The sequence below is a fragment of the Mercenaria mercenaria genome, chromosome 5 (genome assembly GCF_021730395.1).
Source record: "Mercenaria mercenaria strain notata chromosome 5, MADL_Memer_1, whole genome shotgun sequence".
Lineage (NCBI taxonomy): Eukaryota > Metazoa > Mollusca > Bivalvia > Venerida > Veneridae > Mercenaria > Mercenaria mercenaria.
Window position 1 is genome coordinate 15,458,512 of NC_069365.1, and position 21,286 is coordinate 15,479,797.

The 21,286-nt window shown below is 36.9% G+C and overlaps 1 protein-coding gene across 2 annotated transcripts in view; it reads right to left on the minus strand.

Moving 5' to 3' along the window:
• Positions 1-1,060: 1,060 nt before the first annotated feature.
• The window catches only part of LOC123556530 (protein ABHD18-like), a 50,432-nt gene continuing 30,206 nt past the window's right edge, over positions 1,061-21,286 (minus strand). The window contains exons 7-13 of one of the 2 annotated variants that reach the window (XM_045347305.2): positions 19,184-19,211; positions 18,123-18,261; positions 14,783-14,872; positions 8,247-8,351; positions 6,317-6,981; positions 2,839-2,935; positions 1,061-2,032 (exon numbers count right to left, since the gene is read on the minus strand). In XM_045347305.2, coding sequence (XP_045203240.2) covers positions 2,863-2,935; positions 6,317-6,981; positions 8,247-8,351; positions 14,783-14,872; positions 18,123-18,261; positions 19,184-19,211 — 1,100 coding nt within the window. In that variant the 3' untranslated portion in view covers positions 1,061-2,032; positions 2,839-2,862. Of the gene's footprint in view, positions 2,033-2,838; positions 2,936-6,316; positions 6,982-8,246; positions 8,352-14,782; positions 14,873-14,924; positions 15,015-18,122; positions 18,262-19,183; positions 19,212-21,286 lie in introns of both variants that reach the window. The other variant, XM_053542770.1, reaches the window with a different exon arrangement.

Consider the following 21,286-nt stretch of genomic DNA (forward strand, 5'->3'; position numbering starts at 1 on the left):
AAGGTCAAGGTCACACTTAGACATTAAAGGATAGTGCATTGATGGGCGTGTCCGGTCCATATCTTTGTCATCATGGATGGATTTTCAAATAACTTGGCATGAATGTGTACCACAGTAAGACGACGTGTCGCGCGCAAGACCCAGGTCCGTAGCTCAAAGGTCAAGGTCACACTTAGACGTTAAAAGATAGTGCATTGATGGGTGTGTCCGGTCCATATCTTTGTCATCCATGGATGGATTTTCAAATAACTTGGCATGAATGTGTACCACAGTAAGACGACGTGTCGCACGCAAGACCCAGGTCCGTAGCTCAAAGGTCAAGGTCACACTTAGACATTAAAGGTCATTTTTCATGATAGTGCATTGATGGGCGTGTCCGGTCCATATCTTTGTCATTCATGCATGGATTTTAAAATAACTACGCATGAATGTGTGACACAGTAAGACGACGTGTCGTGCGCAAGACCCAGCTCCGTAGGTCAAAGGTCCTAAACTCTAACATCGGCCATAACTATTCATTCAAAGTGCCATCGGGGGCATGTGTCATCCTATGGAGACAGCTCTTGTTTCCTATATAACTCATAATTATAACCAGTGACCCCCAGGGTGGGGCCTCTTTTCACCCCAGGGGCATAATTTGAATAAACTTGTTAGAGATCCACCAGGCAAAGCTACATACCAAAAATCAAAGGCCTAGGCCTTGAACTTTCAGACAAGAAGATCTTTTTTTCCCTATATAAGTCTATGTTACACTTGGTATCCCCAGGGCAGGGCCTCTTTTCACCCTAGGGACATAATTTGAACAATTTTGGTAGAGAAACACTAGGAAAGGCAACATACTTATATCAAAAGCCTAGGCCTTGCAGTTTCAGGCAAGAAGATTTTTAAAGTTTTTTTTCCTATACAAGTCTATGTAAAACTTGAGAAACCCCGGGGCAAGGCCTCTTTTTCACCCCAGGGGCATAATTTGAAAAATTTTGGTAGAGGACCACAAGGCAATGCTACATACAAAATATCAAAGGCCTAGGTCTTGTGGTTTTAGACAAGAAGATTTTTAAAGTTTATTACGATATCAGTCTATGTAAAACTTGTGACCCCCAGGGCAGGCCTCTTTTCACCCCAGGGGCACAATTTGAACAATTTTGGTAGAGGACCACAAGGCAATGCTACATACAAAATATCAAAGGCCTAGGTCTTGTGGTTTTAGACAAGAAGATTTTTTTAAAAATTTACTGTATCAGTCTATGTAAAACTTGTGACCCCTGTCATGGCAACCAGTGTTCAGCATGAAATTAAATTCTTTGAAAAATTTTGAAAGGGGATCACCCAAGGATCATTCCTGTGAAGTTTGGTGTAATTCTGCCCAGTGGTTTTCAAGAAGATTTTTTAGAAAATGTTGACGTTGCACTACACACGTCAGACGACGGACATTGAGCGGTCACAAAAGCTCACCATGAGCCTTTGGCTCAGGTGAGCTAAAAATAAATATTCTCAAAAGAATACTACCTGAGCATCAATATATAAGGAATGGCAAAATACCGATTGCTCAATAAGAAATTGTTAGAGGAACGTTTTTTCTCAAATGAACTGAAAAGGTGAACTAAGTTTTTTCCTTGATTTCTCTTTAAATGTAAGGCAATACCATTATTTTTCACCAATCTAAAATTTATTACTAATAGGCCTCTATGGATGTAATAGCCTTCTGTGGATGTAATAGACCTCTGTAGATGTTATAGATCTCTGTGGATGTAATAGCCTTCTGTCGATGTAATAGACCTCTGTGGATGTAATAGCCTTCTGTCGATGTAATAGGCCTCTGTGGATGTAATAGCCTTCTGTCGATGTAATAGACCTCTGTGGATGTAATAGCCTTCTGTCGATGTAATAGGCCTCTGTGGATGTAATTGATCTCTGTGGATGTAATAGACCTCTGTGGATGTAATTGCCTTCTGTTGATGTAACTAACCTCAGTGACTGACAACCTTTCCAAACATTGTTATATTAACCTCTCAGCAAAGAGACATTTCTTAATCTGAAAATGTAAAAGAATACGAGCTATATTGAATTGTTCCATAAAAACAAATCAAGATAAACACTGAAGCGTCTTTTCCTGACTACTCAAAAGCAAAGCAGAAATGCCTTTACCTCGATATCCTTGTGCGTATAAGGTAGTATAAGAAGGAGGAAAGGGGCATTTGTGGCTCAGTGGTTAATGTCACAGATTTCAAATCACTTGCTACTCGTCCCTGCTTTGGAGTAGAACTCTTTTTCATGTGAGTAAGCTGTCCAGCTGATTTGCTGAAGGTCAGTGGTTCTTCTACCCAGGTACCTGAAATAATGTTTGTAGGGTCAACTATTTCTCCACCATGAAAAGCTGGCAAGTCACTGTATGAACTACAGTTGTGTAGATGTTATGTTAAAGTTTAACTTAAATCCAACATATAAATGTAGAAGGAAGTCGGTTAAACAAGAAGACTGTATTGAAAAACGTTAGGTTCATCAATGGCTTTCAAACAGTACTTCAGTTATACCTGGAGGTCTGTCAACTGTTTTCTTTCATTCCTTAGCATTATATTGTTTTCAGCCAGCTACAAGTAAGAATTAACTGACAACTTCCCCACACAAACCTGAGGAGAAAGACAGACCAAAGATGTGTTGCCTTCAGGCAATGCTCACAGAAAACATACACTTCATTTGGGATTGGAACCAACAACTTCCTGATTGAAACCCTTGTTCTCTTCCTACTGACTTATTCTGGCAACTCAAATTTTCTTATGGTATCACATCTAAGATCATAACATTACAACAGATCTTTATGTAAGTCTAGCAAATACTTACAAATATTTCAGATTTCAGTTGACATTAAGTGGTACGTCTAAGCTCAGTGTTGTAATATTTGGCTGCATGCAATTCAAATGAATCAGCTATTGCTCTCCTGAAATCAAATTTAAATTACACATCAAACAAGGCAAATCTAGTTTAACAAGGCAGTCTGAACGACAGCTATATCCCCCGCCATTGTTGAGGATAGTGAAAGGGTTGATGGTATTGGGTGGAAGCATTAGCATTGTTAACATACACAGCAGACACAAAATGGAAGGCTCAAATCTTTGACCTCGAGTTGTGACCTTGACCCTGAGCCAAAATGGCTGACTCATGAGTTCTGCACATCGTCTTGATGAGGTGATCATCCGACCAACGTTTCATGAAAATCCTACAAGGGGTTTAGGAGATACAGAGAGCGGACACAAAATGGAAGACTCAAACCTTTGACATTAAGTTGTGACCTTGACCTTGAGCCGACATGGCTGACTCATGAGTTCAGTTCTGCACATCGTCTTGATGAGGTGATCATTTGACACAAGTTTTTGGAAAACCCTTCATGGGGTTAAGGAGATACAGAGCAGACACAAAATGGAAGGCTTAAACCTTTGACATTGAGTTGTGACCTTGACCATGAGTCGACATTGCTGACTCATGAGTTCTGCACATTGTTTTGATGAGGTAATCAAATGACCCAAGTTTCATGAAAATCCTTTAAGTGGTTTAAGTTATATGGAGCGGACACAATTGTTACAGACAGACGGAAGGACGAAGGAAACCATTCCTATAACCCCCCCCCCTCCACAACTCGTGACGGGGGATTAATAAAACTCCTTTAAACATAACAAGAGGGCCATGATGGCCCTATATCGCTCACCTGAGTACCATTCAAGTTTGGACATAGAGCACATAGGCATACACATTAAATATCATCAGGATAAACATTTTATAGTAACAGTCCCTTTTGACCTAGTCAGGGCCAATTTCCATATCAAGTTTGAAGGTCCTAGGCTCAAATGCTGCATTTTTGTACTAACATGACTATTCCTTATCATGGAAGACTTAAATAACATTAAAAACCAATCTCATTAGATGCTGCTGATATACATTTGTTTACATAAAATAAAGGGAGGTAATCTGTCATAAATTCAGTCAAAAGTTATCTACCCTGATTGTCCGAGTCCATCTGATGGCACAATGACATTTCAAATCAGTATCTTCATTGGTTACCGAGATACACCCACTTTAATTTGAAACAAGGTGAGTTAATTTGACATAAAATCAGTCCATAGCTATCTACCCTGATTGCCTCAGTCCAACTATTAAAGACAGTAATGAAATTTCAAATGAGTTCTATAAATATTTACCGAGATAAATCCATTTTTATTAAAATCAGGGGAGGTAATCATGCATTGGTATATGCATGTAGAAGATACAAAGTACAAGCCTATACAACAATATATTAGTAAAGTATTCATATCAAAAACTGTTCAATAAAGAGTTATCTAATATGACTATTTCTTACCATGGAATACATAAATAATATTTCAAACCAATCTCATTAGAAGCTGCTAAGGTGTATTCATTTAGATAAAAAATAAAGGGAGGTAATTTGTCATAAATTCAGTCAATATGTATCTTCACTGATTGTCCAAGTCCATCTGTTGACATAAATGAAATTTCAGATCAGTATCTTCATTAGTTACGGATATATACCCATTTTAATTTGAAATAAAGGGAGATAATTTGACATAAAATTGACATAAAAAAAATCAGTCCATAGTAACTACCCTGATTGTCTCAGTCCAATTAATGACAATACTGAAATTTCAAAAAAGTCCTATAAGTACTTACTGATATAAATCCATTTTGATTACAATCAGGGGAGGTAATCAGATATAAAATAACTCTGGAACCTACGATTGGCGCTGACAGATTCGTCATGGAATCAAAAATTTATTGTTGTTGAAGATATTTTGGAAGTTTGTATCAAATCAAACCATAAATGAAGTCTCTATATGGTTGCAAAAGCCAAAATAGCAAATTTTGGACCTTTAAGGGGCCAAAACTCTAGAACCCATGATGGAATCTAGCCAATTCAAGAAAGCAACCAAGATCTTGTGGTAATACAAGTTGTGTGCAAGTTTGGTTAAAATAAAATCATAAATGAAGCTGCTATTGTGCAGACAAGGTCAAAATAGCTAATTCAGGGGCCATAACTCTTGAACCCATTATCGGATCTGGCCAGTTCAAAAAAGGAAATGAGATCTTATGGTGACACAAGTTTTGTGCAAGTTTGATTGAATTCAAATCATAAATGAAGCTGTTATTGTGCAGACAAGCTCAAAATAGCTAATTCTGGCCCTTTCAGGGGCCATCACTCTGGAACCCATAAAGGAATCTGGCCAGTTTAAGAAAAGAACCAAGATCTTATGGTGATACAAGTTGTGTGCAAGTTTGGTTAAAATAAAATCATAAATGAAGCTGCTATTGTGCAGACAAGGTCAAAATAGCTAATTCTAGTCCTTTCAGGGGCCATAACTCTTGAACCCATTATCGAATCTGGCCGGTTCAAGAAAGGAACCAAGATCTTGTGGAGATACAAGTTGTGTGCAAGTTTGGTTAAAATCAAATCATAAATGAAGCTGCTATTGTGCAGACAAGGTCAAAATAGCTGAGTTTGGCGCTTTCAGGGGCCATAACTCTGGAACCCATAACGGGATCTGGCCAGTTCAACAAAGGAACCAAGATCTTATGGTGATACAAGTTGTGTGCAAGTTTGGTTAAAATAAAATCATAAATGAAACCTCTATCGTGCAGACAAGAAATTGTTGACGGACGCACAGACGACGGACGAAGGGTGATCACAAAAGCTCACCTTGTCACTATGTGACAGGTGAGCTAATAAAAGAATGTTTTATATTGACTCAATATGCTAATTTATGCCAAGAAAATATAATTTAAAAGCAGTCTTTTAGACTCGATTCATCTTGTTTTGCCAATATAATCATTTCAGACTAGATAAGTATGTACTTAATTGAAAGTAATTGCATACATCTATATTTTATATACATATTTTTGTGAATATGCACCTCATCTACTGTGCTGAATGTCATTTTAGGAAGCTCTCTGACAAAAGAGAAGTAATTTTATCAAAAGAAAGGTAGACCTGGTATGCGAACGTCCTCTGATCTTAAAAACCTGTATTAAGTTTCAAAATGATATCTGTATGGGTTCCATTGATATTAAAGGAAAACAGATCAGGAACCAATGGGATGGAGCCAAGTAATTCCTGTATAGCGCTCATATCATGGGAGTATAAAAAATACAGGTATGTGTTTAGCATAACTTGACAAAAAATAGTATATGTTAAGTAGGCAATTTCTTTTTTTCTTATTTCCATTTCATGGAGGAAGTGTCAAAACAGTGAACAGAGATATAAATCAAACTTGCTATGAATGAATTGTATCAGATGTTACCAAAATATACAAACCTGAATTCTTTCCTTTCAAAGAAAAAACCTGAGATATGTCCACGAGGTAATGTTCTGACCTGGCTTCCTGGCCATATTTCATTTAATTTCAGGTACCCTTTGACAGGTATATACTCATCATTCTCAGCAGACACAATAATGATTAATTCAGGATCGACTGGGACTGAAAAATTTCCCAGGTGTGTACATTCATCCATTACACCTTTCATGAAATGTTTACAGTCCAGTTTCAACTGCTGTTTCACCTTATCATCTTCCGAGTCTGATTTAGACCACAATGGGAGGCCTGGAAAACTGTTTGTTAGGCTACCCAACAAGCCTGTTGGTGTATCACTTGTTACTACAGTCTTTCCTTCAGTATCACAGACAGACTGGTTACAAAAATCTTTAAAATCACTAGACTGGTTTTCCAAAGATTCATGATGTAAAGACTGGTTACTGTTTATTCCAATACTTTTTGATTCATTACCAGATAAGTTACTAAATGTAGACTGTGTTTCTATAGAATCACTAGTGGTAGACTGTATCCCTGAATTATTGTGTACAGTTTGGTTCCCTGATTGTATATGGAGATGACTGTTACTATCAGAGTCACTGTTATAACTATCTTCAAGCTCGTGATAATATTTCCTCCCTTCTCTGTACATAGAATGTGTGTTCCAATACTGAAAGAAGACAAATACACATTAGTTTGTGTTAAAATCAAAACTGATTGCATAAGTATACCATGAAATCATTAAATTTTGTGGTTCTGGCCCAAACAGCTAATGCTCAGGTTATGTATTTGTATTTTTCAACTGTTTGTCAATAAATGGCTGGGAATTAATCTGTTTGCTGAGGTTTAACTCTATGGAAAAATGCAGCCATGAAATCCAAGAAAATTAGTACCTTACGAGTCCTAATAATATCATGGTTCAATGTACCTGTATTTGTGGATTTGGATAAGTCTTGCACTATATGGCGATGTGTAACCATGATGGTAAGCAAGTGTTCAAAGTTTCAAAGCCATATGTCAAACAGTTTAGAAAACATATGGAAAATTAACTAATTTCTGTGTCAAAAAAGGGCCATAACTGAGCTAAACTCCTTGTCCTAGTTATCTAGTCTTGCCTGTATGTGTATACTATGATGGTAAACAAGTGGTCAAAGTTTCAAAGCCATATGACAAACAAGTTAGGCAAAATATGGACTGGTATGAAAACTTTAACTGATTTCTAAGTCCAAAAAGGGCCAAAATTCAGCCAAAATAGTTGACAGAGTTATGTACTCTTGACGACAGATAGAGATCATGACATTAACAAGTGTTCAAAGCCACATGTCAAATAGGTTCGACCTGAACGAAAACTGAACCAATATCCAAGTCCAAAAAGGGACATAATTCAGCCAAAGCAGTTGAGTTATGTACTCTTGCTAAAGATGGAAATCATGATAATATACAAGCGTTCAAAGTTTCAAAGCCAAATGTCAAATAGATTTAACAAAACGTAGACTTGTACGAAAACTGAACCAATTTCTAAGTCAAAATAGTTAACAGAGTTATGTACTCTTACCTTTAGATGGAAATCATAATGATAAAAAAGTGTTCAAAGTTTCAAAGCCACATGTCAAATAGTTTTGACAAAACATTGACTTGTATGAAAATTGTACCTATTTTCCAAGTCCAAAAAGGGCCATAATTCAGCCAAAATAGATGACAGAATTATGTACTCTTGCACACAGATAGAGACTGTTATAATAAACACAAGTGGTTAAAATTTCTAAGCCATATGTCAAACAGTTTACGCAAAAAATGAGCATGTACGAAATCTGAACCAATTTCCAAGTCCAAAAAGGACCATAATTCAGCAAAAATATTTGACAGAGTTATGTTGCTGATTGATATAATTGGCTGCTTAGATAGGTAAAACTACTACAATTTGTAAAGACGTACAGGTTCTGGTGATTCTATAAGCTCCTTGACCTCCCTCTCATAGGAATCATCTGCTCCATACTGCTCCATTAACAGATTCCATGGTATGGCAGTGCTTAGTACTCCCTGCAACAAACATCTTATACTAGTACATTATTCTCAGAACTTTCCTTCATACAGTGTGTGATGATTTTGACATCAGCTTCCTTAACATTTTTGAATTATGCTTCTGGGGCAGTCAACTAGTGAAATTGTGTACATTTCCTTGATTTTTTCTAGAAATAAGTACCAGATTGTACATTCTGCCTGATAGCACATGTTTACTCTCCAGTTAAAACAGAAGCCTTATACCTGAATGTGAAATTGAAATAATTTTAAAAACAGTAGGCTGTGCCATACCTAGATTGCTCACTAGAACTTCACAGCACAAACAGGTATAACTAGGAGATGCTTTTGTAGAAAAGCGCATCTCTCCCCCAATGCATAGTATTAATAGGCAAGAAGTCAATTAAGGGACAGGAGCGAAAGTCAAAGAGACACCGATGGTTGGCTGTAATAGGGATCATCTACTTGGCATGTCAAATCACTCTATGAAGTTTCAACATTCTGGGTCAAGTGGTTCTCAAGTTATTGATCGAAAACCAGTTTCCATGTTCAGGCTCCTGTGACCTTGACCTTTAATCTAGTGACCCATATATCAATAGGGGTCATCTACTTTGCATGTCCAATCATCCTATGAAGTTTCAACATTTTGGGTCAAGAAGTTCTTCAGTTATTGATCGGAAAGAGTTTTCCATGTTCAGGCCCCTGTGGCCTTGACCTTTTATTGAGTGACCCAAAAATCAATAGGGTCATCTACTCTGCATGTCCAATCATCCTATGAAGTTTCAACATTCTGGGTCATGTGGTTCTCCAGTTATTGATCGGAAAAAGTTTTCAATGTTCGGGCCCCTGTGACCTTGACCTTAGCTCAAGTGACCCCAAAAACAATAAGGGTCATCTACTCTGTAAGTCCTATCATCCTATGAAGTTTGAAGGTTCTGGGTCAAATGGTTCTCAAGTTATTGATCGGAAACCTTTTTTCATGTTTTGGTGCCTGTGACCTTGACCGTTAACAGAGTGACCCCCAAAAAAATAGGGGTCATCTACTCTGCATGTCCAATCATCCTATGAAGTTTCAACATTCTGGGTCAGGTGGTTCCCAATTTATTGATCGGAAATAGGTTTAGGTCCCTGTGACCTTGACCTTTGATGGAGTGACCCCCAAAAATAATAGGGAGAAGGACAGAGTTTCAAATAAGCTTTTAGCTTCCTACTCAATCCTGTATGCTTTTTTGATATATATATACATGTTGTAAATGAATTGTGATTAATAAAATAGTGTTTAAACCAAAATAATAGGGGTTGTCTACTCTATAAGTCCTGCCACCCTATGAAGTTTGAAGGTTCTAGGTCAAATGATTCTCCAGTCATGATCAGAAATGAAGTATGAGGGTGGGATGGATGGACAAGGCAAAAACAATGTCTCCCCCTAGTGGGGGTTGGGGTGGGGAGATACTATTACCAGTACCCAGCAATAAATGCCCAATACCAAATGGGGCTATTGTCATATTTGCTGTCATAGGAAACTTTTTTTTTATGTTGAACTTTAATTGCAGTTTCTCCAAATAACCCTCTATATGTGTGTCAGATTTTATCCAAAAAAATTCTTATACTTTTTAAGTCGCAGACTCTACTTTTTAAAAAAAATTTTGGGACATTTTGTTGTCAAGGCAACTGCCTTTGTTGCTACAGCAAGAATTCTAAAAGGTTTTACATAGTATCTATATTGCCACCTATCAATGTATGAAGTTTCATGAAAAAATATCTTGTACTTTTTAAGTTATGACAAATCCACCATTTGTGACTGACAGAAGGACAAACAGATGGAAAAAACAGACTGACAAATGAAACAAGAGCACCCACCGCCTTGCAGGAGCAGACGCTCATCTGATTTTTTTTGTCTCTGTATAATAAAAATATTGTCCTACCCATGATTTTCCAAGTCCAAAAGGAGCCATAATTCTTGCAAAAAGCAGGATGGAGTTATGGTACTTGCTGTGCAGAGTCAGCTTTTAATGGTGAATAACTGCTCCAAGTTTTAACGCAATAGCTTTGACCATTAAGGAGAAAAATTGACCTAAACGCAAAACTTAACCAAGAAATCTGATATTTTCTAAGTCCAAAAGGGCCCATAATTCTTGCAAAAAGTATGATGGAGTTATGTTTCTTGCTGTACAGAGTCAGCTTTTGATGGTGAATAAGTGTTGCAAGTTTCAAATCAATAGCTTTGACAGTTTAGGAGAAAATTTGACCTAAACATAAAACTTAACCAAGAAATCTGATATTTTCTAAGTCCAATAGGGGCCACAATTCTTGCAAAAAGCAGGATGGAGTTATGTTTCTTGCTGTACAGAGTCAGCTTTTGATGTTGAACAAGTGTTGTAAGATTCAAAGCAATAGCTTTGATAGTTTAGTAGAAAAGCTGACCTAAACATAAAACTTAACCAGGCAACGCCGACGCCAACGCAGACGCCGATCAAGTGATGACAATAACTCATTTTTTTTTTCAAAACAAGAGCTGTCTCCATAGGATGACACATGCCCCCGATGGCACTTTAAATGAATAGTTATGGCCGATGTTCGAGTTTAGGACCTTTGACCTACGGAGCTGGGTCTTGCGCGCGACACGTCGTCTTACTGTGTCACACATTTATGCGTAGTTATTTTAAAATCCATGCATGAATGACAAAGATATGGACCGGACACGCTCATCAATGCACTATCATGAAAAAAGACCTTTAACATCTAAGTGTGACCTTGACCTTTGAGCTACGGACCTGGGTCTTGCGCATGACACGTCGTCTTACTGTGGTACACATTCATGCCAAGTTATTTGAAAATCCATCCATCGATGACAAAGATATGGACCGGACACGCCCATCAATGCAATAACCTTTAATGTCTAAGTGTGACCTTGACCTTTGAGCTACGGACCTGGGTCTTGCGCATGACACGTCGTCTTACTGTGGTACACATTCATGCCAAGTTATTTGAAAATCCATCCATCGATGACAAAGATATGGACCGGACACGCCCATCAATGCAATAACCTTTAATGTCTTAAGTGTGACCTTGACCTTTGAGCTACGGACCTGGGTCTTGCGCATGACACGTCGTCTTACTGTGGTACACATTCGTGCCAAGTTATTTGAAAATCCATCCATCGATGACAAAGATATGGACCGGACACGAAAAATGCGGACAGACCGACAGACTGACAGACCGACAGACAGACGGTTCAAAAACTATATGCCACCCTTCGGGGGCATAAAAATCAGATGAGCTAAAAATAAAATAGCATGCACATTAGCCACAATGTCTTCCACCTATTTACCATTTTCATAAAAAATTACTTTTGAAGCTACTGCAGAATCCACTTTTTTGTCATATTTTTTGTCACAGCAACTGCTTATTCTGCCAAAGCAGCAAAAATATAAGCCATTAGGATGTGCATATTTTTAACATTTCCATCTAACCATGTATCAAGTTTCATGAAAAAAATGTTTTGTACTTTTTAAATTATTGCATGATCTCACTTTGCCACTTTTTGGTCATATTTTCGGACTATTTGCTGCCATAGCAACAAAATAACATAAATGAAAAAACATCTTATACTTAGGTTTTAAAGTTATCACAGGATCAAATTTGTGTGACTGATGAACTGACTGAGTGATGGGCAAATAGATGGAAGGTAATAGCCATGTTTTTCATAAATCAAGCAATGTGAATGGTATTTGCAAGAAGGTCTACAGAAAAGTTATACTCTCTAACTTTAGGGTTTTCTAAGTTTCATTCATACATACAGCCAAAAACAGCTCAAGACCAATAGCCCAATATTCTGAGAATTTTTTGAAAACTAGCCCTGCTTCCTGGAAGCAATGACATTTAGCAAATCAAGATGGATGGAACAAATCTGGAAGAGGGTCAGCTATCAGCAAGGAACATTTCTGTGAATTTACTTTCAAAGAGAAAATAATATTATGTAAATTTTTCCACTAAATAGACATACAGAAAAGTGACTACAGATTCTCTACTGGCCATGTTTTTGAGTGCAATCTTGATAGGGCAACACCAAGAGAACATGAAACAATAGGACCATAATGGTCCTGAATCGCTCACCTATCCCCAAATGACCCAGTTTTGAACAGAGTATGACATCATTTCTTCTATTATTTGACACAGTGACCTAGTTTTTGAGCTCATGTGACCCAGTTTGAACTTGACCTAGATATCAACAAGATAAAAATTCTGACCAATTTTCATGAAGATCCATTGAAAAATATGACCTAATGACCTAGTTTTTGAAGGCATCTGACCCAGTTTTGAATCTGACCTAGATATCATCAAGGTGAACATTCTCACCAATTTTCATGAAGATCTCATGAAAAATATGGCCTCTAGATAGGTCACAAGGTTTTTCTATTTTTAGACCTACTGACCTAGTTTTTGACTGCACATAACCCAGTGTCGAACTAGACCTAGATATCATCAAGGTGAACATTCTGACCAATTTTCATGAAGATCCATTGAAAGATATGGCCTCTAGGGAGGTCACAAGGATTTTTTATTTTTATTTTTAGACCTACTGACCTAGTTTTGGACTACATATGACCCAGTTTCGAACTTGACCTAGATATCATCAAGGTGAACATTCTGACCAATTTTCATGAAGATCCATTGAGAAATATGGCCTCTAGGGAGGTCACAAGGTTTTTCTATTTTTAGACTTACTGACCTATTTTTGGACCGCAGTTGACCCAGTTTCAAACTTGATCTAGATATCATCAAAGTGGACATTCTCACCAATTTTCATGAAGATCTCATGAAAAATATGGCCTCTAGAGAGGTCAAAAGGTTTTTCTATTTTTAGACCTACTGACCTAGTTTTTGTCCTGGGTGCAGTGGTTCGCGAGTAAAGTGCCTTCATGCAAAAAGTTAACGTTGTGACGAACGAACAAACAAACTAACGAACTAATGGACGGACAGCTGAAAACTAATATGCCTCCCTTCGGGGGCATAAAAATGGTGTAAAATTACTTAAAAGTCAGGCCAACAGTTTCACACAAGATTTCCCACCCTATATAATCTAGGTGGAGGGTCAGCCAAGGACAGCATTTCAGTAAACATCTAAGCCAATTTTCATAATTTTCCATAAAATGGTTTCAGATATTTTTGTAGAACACTAGAGCTATCACTTATTGAGATTTATATCTCAAAATACTACTTTGTCAGAGAAAAAAAATAAAAATTTTGGATAAGGTTGTTGCCAACCCCACCTTTGTCAACTTCACAAAAGATAACACAGTTAGTTGTTTGTGCCACAAACTTGAGAGGGTTGGGTGTATGGGTGCCCCCCGCCTTTGTCCGAGAAAAAATATGTCACTCATGAAGATCATGTGTATGAAGTATCAAAAGAAGACAGATGTGTGTATGGGTACAGGAAACTGGTGTCCCAATCTTTGTAACTTCATAATGATTGTATGTATGAAGTTTCATTGGAATCCCAGAAACATTTTGCAATGGACTGATCAACCAACTCACCAACCATATGACTGACCAACCGTGTGATTCTCATAAATGATACCCTCTAAACTTCCCTGTCGAAGGTATAATGATAGATAGATACTGCACAGTGAGTGATTACAGAATAGTTCACTTTCAGCACCATGTGCTCTGGTGGCTATAAATCTAACACCATAACAGAAGTAAAATAAACATATTCAGGTGCAATCAGAACTTAAAAGAGCATACCTAAGTATTGTATTTACAGACTTTTTTTAATTTGGATACACTATTATTTATTAATTGTTTTTAATTATTTTTTGGTGGGGCTAGAGTCACACTAACACAATGACAACATTTATTAAGCAATTACGTAAATAAAATGCTACTAATCTAAATAAACAAACTCTAAATATGAAAATAACTTATACAAACTGCCAATATAGAAATGACATTTAAATATGCAAACCCCCGATATGCAGAAAAACTAAGCAAACTATTGATATGCAAAAAACTGCAGTATGCAAACTGTTGTAACATAAATATTATAACTTTAATATGCAAATGGACAGTATCCAAATAACTTAAATATACAAGATATTCTTATGTAAATAACTTGAATATGCAAACTGATAATGAATATGTACATTTTTGTTAAGCAAAACTTTAAATATACAGACTTTTGGTATGTAGATAACTTTATTATGCAAATAATTGTTATGCAAATAACTTTAATATGCAACCTATTGATATGTAGATAATTTTAGTATGCAAACTACGGTTATTAAATAACTTTAAATGCAAACTATTGTTATGCAAGTAACTTTAATACACAAACTGCAAATGAGCAAATAACTTTAATGTATAAACTGTTGGTTAGCAAATAACTCAAGAAGTTTTAAAATATAACAACAATGTCATGCAACCAGCTACCATGTAAAGTGGTAACTTACATGTGTAAACACTCCTGCAGCCGTACTGCCAGACATACAGGGTATTAGAGATATAGGCTTGTACCAGTTTGTCGCTCCCAAGGAGGCCATCTGCAATACATTATAGTATAATTAATGCATACTGTGCTCTGTGACAACTTACATGTGTGAAAACACCCGCAGCAGTACTTGGTGACATACATGGAATGAGAGACAATGGTTTATGCCAAACTGTCGATCCCAATGCTGCAGTCTGAAAAACAGTGATTCTTAAAACATTTACACTATAATTCCTGTGTCTGTTTTTTTTTCTTATGAGACTTGAATGACTGAATGATATTCCTATGAGTAAGTTTGGTTCAGTTCTGAGAAAAACTACTCAAATTATTGAGCTGGCAATGGGCATTATTGTAATTTTAACTAATTCAAAGGCCATAATTCTGCAGATACTAGTCTGATCTGGCTGATTATCAAACATGACTGAGATTTTACAGTCAATATCTTCTGTATAAGTATGGTTGAGATAAAATAACAAGAGGACCATGATGGTCCTGAATCGCTCACCTATCTCCACATGACCCAGTGTTCAACTGAGTATGACATCGTTATTTCTATTATTTGACATAGTGACCTAGTTTTTGAGCACATGTGACCTAGATATCATCAAGATAAAAAATTCTGACCAATTTTCATGAAGATCCATTGAAAAACATGGCCTCTAGAGAGGTCACAAGGTTTTTCTATTATTTGACCTAATGACCTAGTTTTTGAAGGCACGTGACCCACTTTTAAACTTGACCTAGATATCATCAAGGTGAACATTCTCACCAATTTTCATGAAGATCTCGTGAAAAATATGGCCTCTAGAGAGGTCACAAGGTTTTTCTATTTTTAGACCTACTGACCTAGTTTTGACCGCACGTGACCCAGTTTCGAACTTGACCTAGATATCATCAAGATGAACATTCTCACCAATTTTCATGAAGATCCATTGAGAAATATGGCCTCTAGAAAGTCACAAGGTTTTTTCTATTTTTAGACCTACTGACCTAGTTTTTGACCCCACGTGACCCAGTTTTGAATCTGACTTAGATATCATCAAGATGAACATTCTGACCAATATTCATGAAGATCTCATGAAAAATATGGCCTCTACAGAGGTCACAAGGTTTTTCTATTTTTAGATCTACTGACCTAGTTTTTAACCCCACGTGACCCAGTTTCGAACTGGACCTAGATATCTTCAAGGTAAACATTCTGACCAATTTTCATGAAGATCCATTGAAAAATATCGCCTCTAGAGAGGTCACAAGGTTTTCCTATTTTTAGACCTACTGACCTAGTTTTTGACCGCACATGACCCAGTTTCGAACTTGACCTAGATATCATCAAGATGAACATTCTGACCAATTTTCATGAAGATCCATTGAGAAATATGGCCTCTAGAGAGGTCACAAGGTTTTTCTATTTTTAGATCTACTGACCTAGTTTTTGACCCCACATGACCCAGTTTCGAACTTGACCTAGATATCATCAAGGTGAACATTCTGACCAATATTCATGAAGATCTCATGAAAAATATGGCCTCTAGAGAGGTCACAAGGTTTTTCTATTTTTAGATCTACTGACCTATTTTTTAAAACCCCACGTGACCCAGTTTTCGAACTTGACCTAGATATCATCAAGATGAACATTCTGACCAATTTTCATGAAGATGCATTGAGAAATATGGCCTCTAGAGAGGTCCATAAGGTTTTTCTATTTTTAGACCTAATGACCTAGTTTTTGACCCTACGTGACCCAGTTTCAAACTTGACCTAGATATCATCAAGATAAACATTCTGACCAATATTCATGAAGATCTCATGAAAAATATGGCCTCTAGAGAGGTCACAAGGTTTTTTCTATTTTTAGACCTACTGACCTAGTTTTTTGACCCCACGTGACCCAGTTTCAAACTTGACCTAGATATCATCAAGGTGAACATTCTGACCAATTTTCATGAAGATCTTGTGAAATATATGGCCTCTAGAGAGGTCACAAGGTTTTTCTATTTTTAGACCTACTGACCTAGTTTTTGATGGCACGTGACCCAGTTTCGAACTTGACCTAGATATCATCAAGATGAACATTCTGACCAACTTTCATAAAGATCCCATGAAAAATGTGACCTCTAGAGTGTCACAAGCAAAAGTTTACGGACGCACGGACGCACTGACGCACGGACGGACGACGGACACCGCGCGATCACAAAAGCTCACCTTGTCACTTTGTGACAGGTGAGCTAAAAACTGGAGCTGCTTTTGAGAAAAGTACATGTCTCCCACAACTGCCTTATCACACTTTCAGTGCTTTGATTATCAAAAAACAAGTTTCAAGGGCCATAATTCCAAAGTGCCTGGGCCGATTTGGCTAGTTATCGAACTTGGCCGAGGACTTATTGGCAAACACATTTTGTTCAAGTTTAGTGAAGATCGGATGAGGAATGTTTGACTTAGAGTGCGGACAAGATTTGTGACAGACATATACACAGACAGACAGACACACAGACAGGAGTAAATCAACTTTGACTAATTCAAGGGCAAAAAATCAGAGATACTAGTCAAAAATGAGTGGTCACACTTTATGCAAATTTGGTGTAGTTCTAAAACAAGAGCAGGTGGAGGACAGCAATGCTGGACTATTCAAAGCATTGTCAATTGAGGGAATATATCGGTTGAAAATAAGGGGCATAATTTTGTAAACCTGCAAAGAAGAGTGATGGAACCTGTGCACTGCATGTCAGATCATCATAGTAAACAAATGCGTGTCAAGTTTCAATCCATTCCCATCAGTGGGTACTGAGATACCAGCTTATACATATATATACAAAAACTTAAACAAAAATTGCTAAGTATAAAAAAAGGACATGATTTTGTTTAAAAAACAACATATAGTTATTGAATCTGCACAGTATAAGTCAGTTTATCACAGTGAATAATGTGTGGAGTTTCATTCATTCCCACCAGTGATTACTGAGAACCCAGCTTACATACAAAACTTAACCAGATTGGGACACCCTCACTGACGCCAATGCCCATGGACAGGACTGGTGTATCCAATAGCTCTACTTGTTCTTAGGATAGTCAAGCTAAAAATGCTGTAATTACTACGTGGACACCAAATTCGTAAGCCTATCAGCAAGAAAAGGGTGACACTATAAGTCCCATTTAACCAAAAACAGACATATAAAATTTTACAATCATTCAGATGGAAATTATCCATTTTAAACATAACATTCAGCATAATGAATTACTACATAATTATACAGAGTGAATATCTATGCTTACACAGTTAATGTACATGTATATACAACACTTACATGTCCGCCCATGGAGATCCCTGAGGTACCAAGAGGTCCATATCCTTGTCTATCTAGCCAATTGAACAATGCAAGAGACTCTAGGATCAAACATCCTCCCATTATAAACAGATCAACAACTTGGTGCAGACTAGAACGACTGAAATTATAATTTGCAATAATAATAATTAGCAAATCAGTTTAATAACAATAAACGGAATTAAATATATATGGGCCACTATGCGAAAACTAACGAAGGGGCTTTCCAACCAGTCTGAATCCAGATTATTCTGTACAACCATGCTGTTTGCTATTAGTTGTGTACAAGTACTGAAATTGATAAACAAACATTATGGATGTACTTTGATCCATATCCGTGCTGGTTCCAAGGCCCTACCTTTGGTTTTCACAGAGTGACGCTCAGATATACAAAGATAATAACCTAAATTACAAATCAGGAAATTTTATACCTACACACAATACGAGTGGGATCCAAACAGAAGCAACCTTTATATCAGATGACAGACGATTCACAAATATTCCAATACTAGTGAATGTAAATAAAGGCTACCTTTGCAAAGGGGCTCAGATGTAAAGTCTGCATCAAAATTTCATCATTTACATTTTAGAAAATATACACCATTTCATGACCACTAAAACATATTAGGCTATCAGTAACAAATACAACTGAAACTCTGTTTCTCAAACTCACTTCCCTAAAAAGTACAGCTACCTGTAACAAATTTTTAAGATCAGTCTGAATTCCTTATGCATTTTCACTCCATCTGAGTCATGATTTCATCAATCTGTGAGTGTAGTTGAAGTAAGATTAAGTCCCATCTGGGACTCCTCTAGTCAAAGATTTTTCGCCTCAATGTGATGAAGTTCTCATTTCAAGATAAAGGTGACGCAAATATAATAAATGAAAACACTTAAAATGTATATAAATTTCTCGTTTAGATATACATACATAGAAGGCTACGGCAATAAATTTAATGAAAAACATCTGCACTAAATATCAGTTTTCAGTTATCTTAGTGTCAAAGGTTGGAATTCAAGATACTTATAACAATGTAACTTACAATTGATGTTTTGGTTTTCTGCTGCCATCTGAAGGATGTTAGTCAAGGATAAGTAACATTACAGTAATTCATCTAACATAAAAATATGTTTCTCCTACATAAATCACTAAAGGGAAAACAACTAAATAAGTGTGCTTCACACATTTACATACACGGTAAAACAGCATTGGCTGTAAAATATCTAAAATCCAAAATAAAGTCTTCTAAGACCTGCATTAACATATCCAAAAGCCTAAATCAGTATATCTGAAAGCCTGAATCAAAAAATTCAAAAGCCTGAATCAATATTTATAACAAGAGGGTCATGATGACTCTGAATCGCTCACCTGGGTAGTATGAGCCACATGTTTCAAATGGCAAACTGATGCTGAAATATTAGAAAGTAGGTCAGTAGGTCATAATCATGGTCACCGAAAGTCAGTTTTAAGATCGGTATGCAAAACTGTACATGTCATCCAAATTTCAAGGCTGTATCTTAAAAAACAAGGAAGTAGGTCAGCAGGTCAAAGTCACAGTAAGGTGATCCGTAATCACTTGGGTACATGAGGTAAATATAATTAAACAGTCTAGGAAATATGATCTGATAATTTTTTAAGTATTTTTTCCTATATAACTCATATAACAAGTGACCCCCAGGGCGGGCCTTTTTTCACCCCAGGGGCATAATTTGAAAAATCCTGTTAGAGGTCCACTAGGCAATGCTACATACCAAATATCAAAGGCCTAGGCCTTGAACTTTCAGACAAGAAGATTTTTATTTTTTCCCTATATAAGTCTACGTTAAACTTGGGACCCCAGGGCAGGACCTCTTTTCACCCCTGGGTAATAATTTGAACAATTTTGGTGGAGGACCACAAGGCAATGCAACGCACCAAATATCGAAAGCCTAGGCCTTGCAGTTTCAGACAAAAAAGATTTTTAAATATTTTTCCTATATAAGTCTATGTAAAACTTGGGACCCCCGGGACGGGGCCTCTTTTCATCCCAGGGGCACAATTTGAACAATCTTCATAGTGGACTACAAGGCAATGCTACATACAAAATATCAAAGGCCTAGGTCTTGAAGTTTCAGACAAGAAGATTTTTAAAGTTTTTTCCTATATAAGTCTATGTAAAACTTGAGGCGCCCCCCCCCCCCCCCCCCCCCCCCCCGGGCAGGGCCTCTTTTCACCCTAGGGTAATAATTTGATAGATGACTACAATGCAATGCTACATACCAAATATCAAAGGTCTAGATCTTGTGGTTTTAGACAAGATTTTTGAAGTTTTTTCCTGTATATGTCTATGTAAAACTGGGGACCCCCGGGTCGAGGCCTCTTTTCCTCCCAGGGGCATAATTTGAACAATCTTCATAGAGGACCATTAGATGATGTCACATGCCAAAAATCAAGGCTCTATGCCTTGCAGTTTTGGACAAGAAGATTTTTTAAGTTTCTCCTTTCTGCATGGAATGAAATTCTTCGAATAATTTTGAAAGGGGACCACCCAAGGATCATCATGTGAAGTTTGGTGTAATTCTGCCCAGTGGTTTTCAAGAAGAAGATTTTTTTATAAAATGTTGACGGACACACAACGCACAACGTACATTGAGCAGTCATAAAAGCTCACCATGAGCCTTTGGCTCAGGTGAGCTAAAAAGCCTGAATCAATATGTATATCCAATATCCTGAATCAATATATCCAAAAGCCTGAATCAAAATATCCAAGCCTAAATCAATATATCCAAAAGCCTTAATCAAAATGTAAATCAAAAAGCCTGAATCAAAATATTCAAAAGCCTGAATCAATATATCCAAAAGCCTTAATCAAAATATCCAAAAGCCTAAATAAATATATCCAAAAGCCTAAATCAAAATGTATATCCAAAAGCCTGAATCAATATATCCAAAACCCTAAATAAAATATCCAAAAGCCTGAATTAATATATCCAAAGGTCTGAATCAATAAATCCAAAAGTCTAAATCAAAATATCCAAATAACTATATCCAAAAGCCTGAATCAATATATCCAAAAGCCTGAATTAAAATATTCAAAATTGTTAAGAATCAAAATATCTGAATTCTTAAATCAGTATGTCCAAAAGCCAAAGTCCTTGTATCAAAA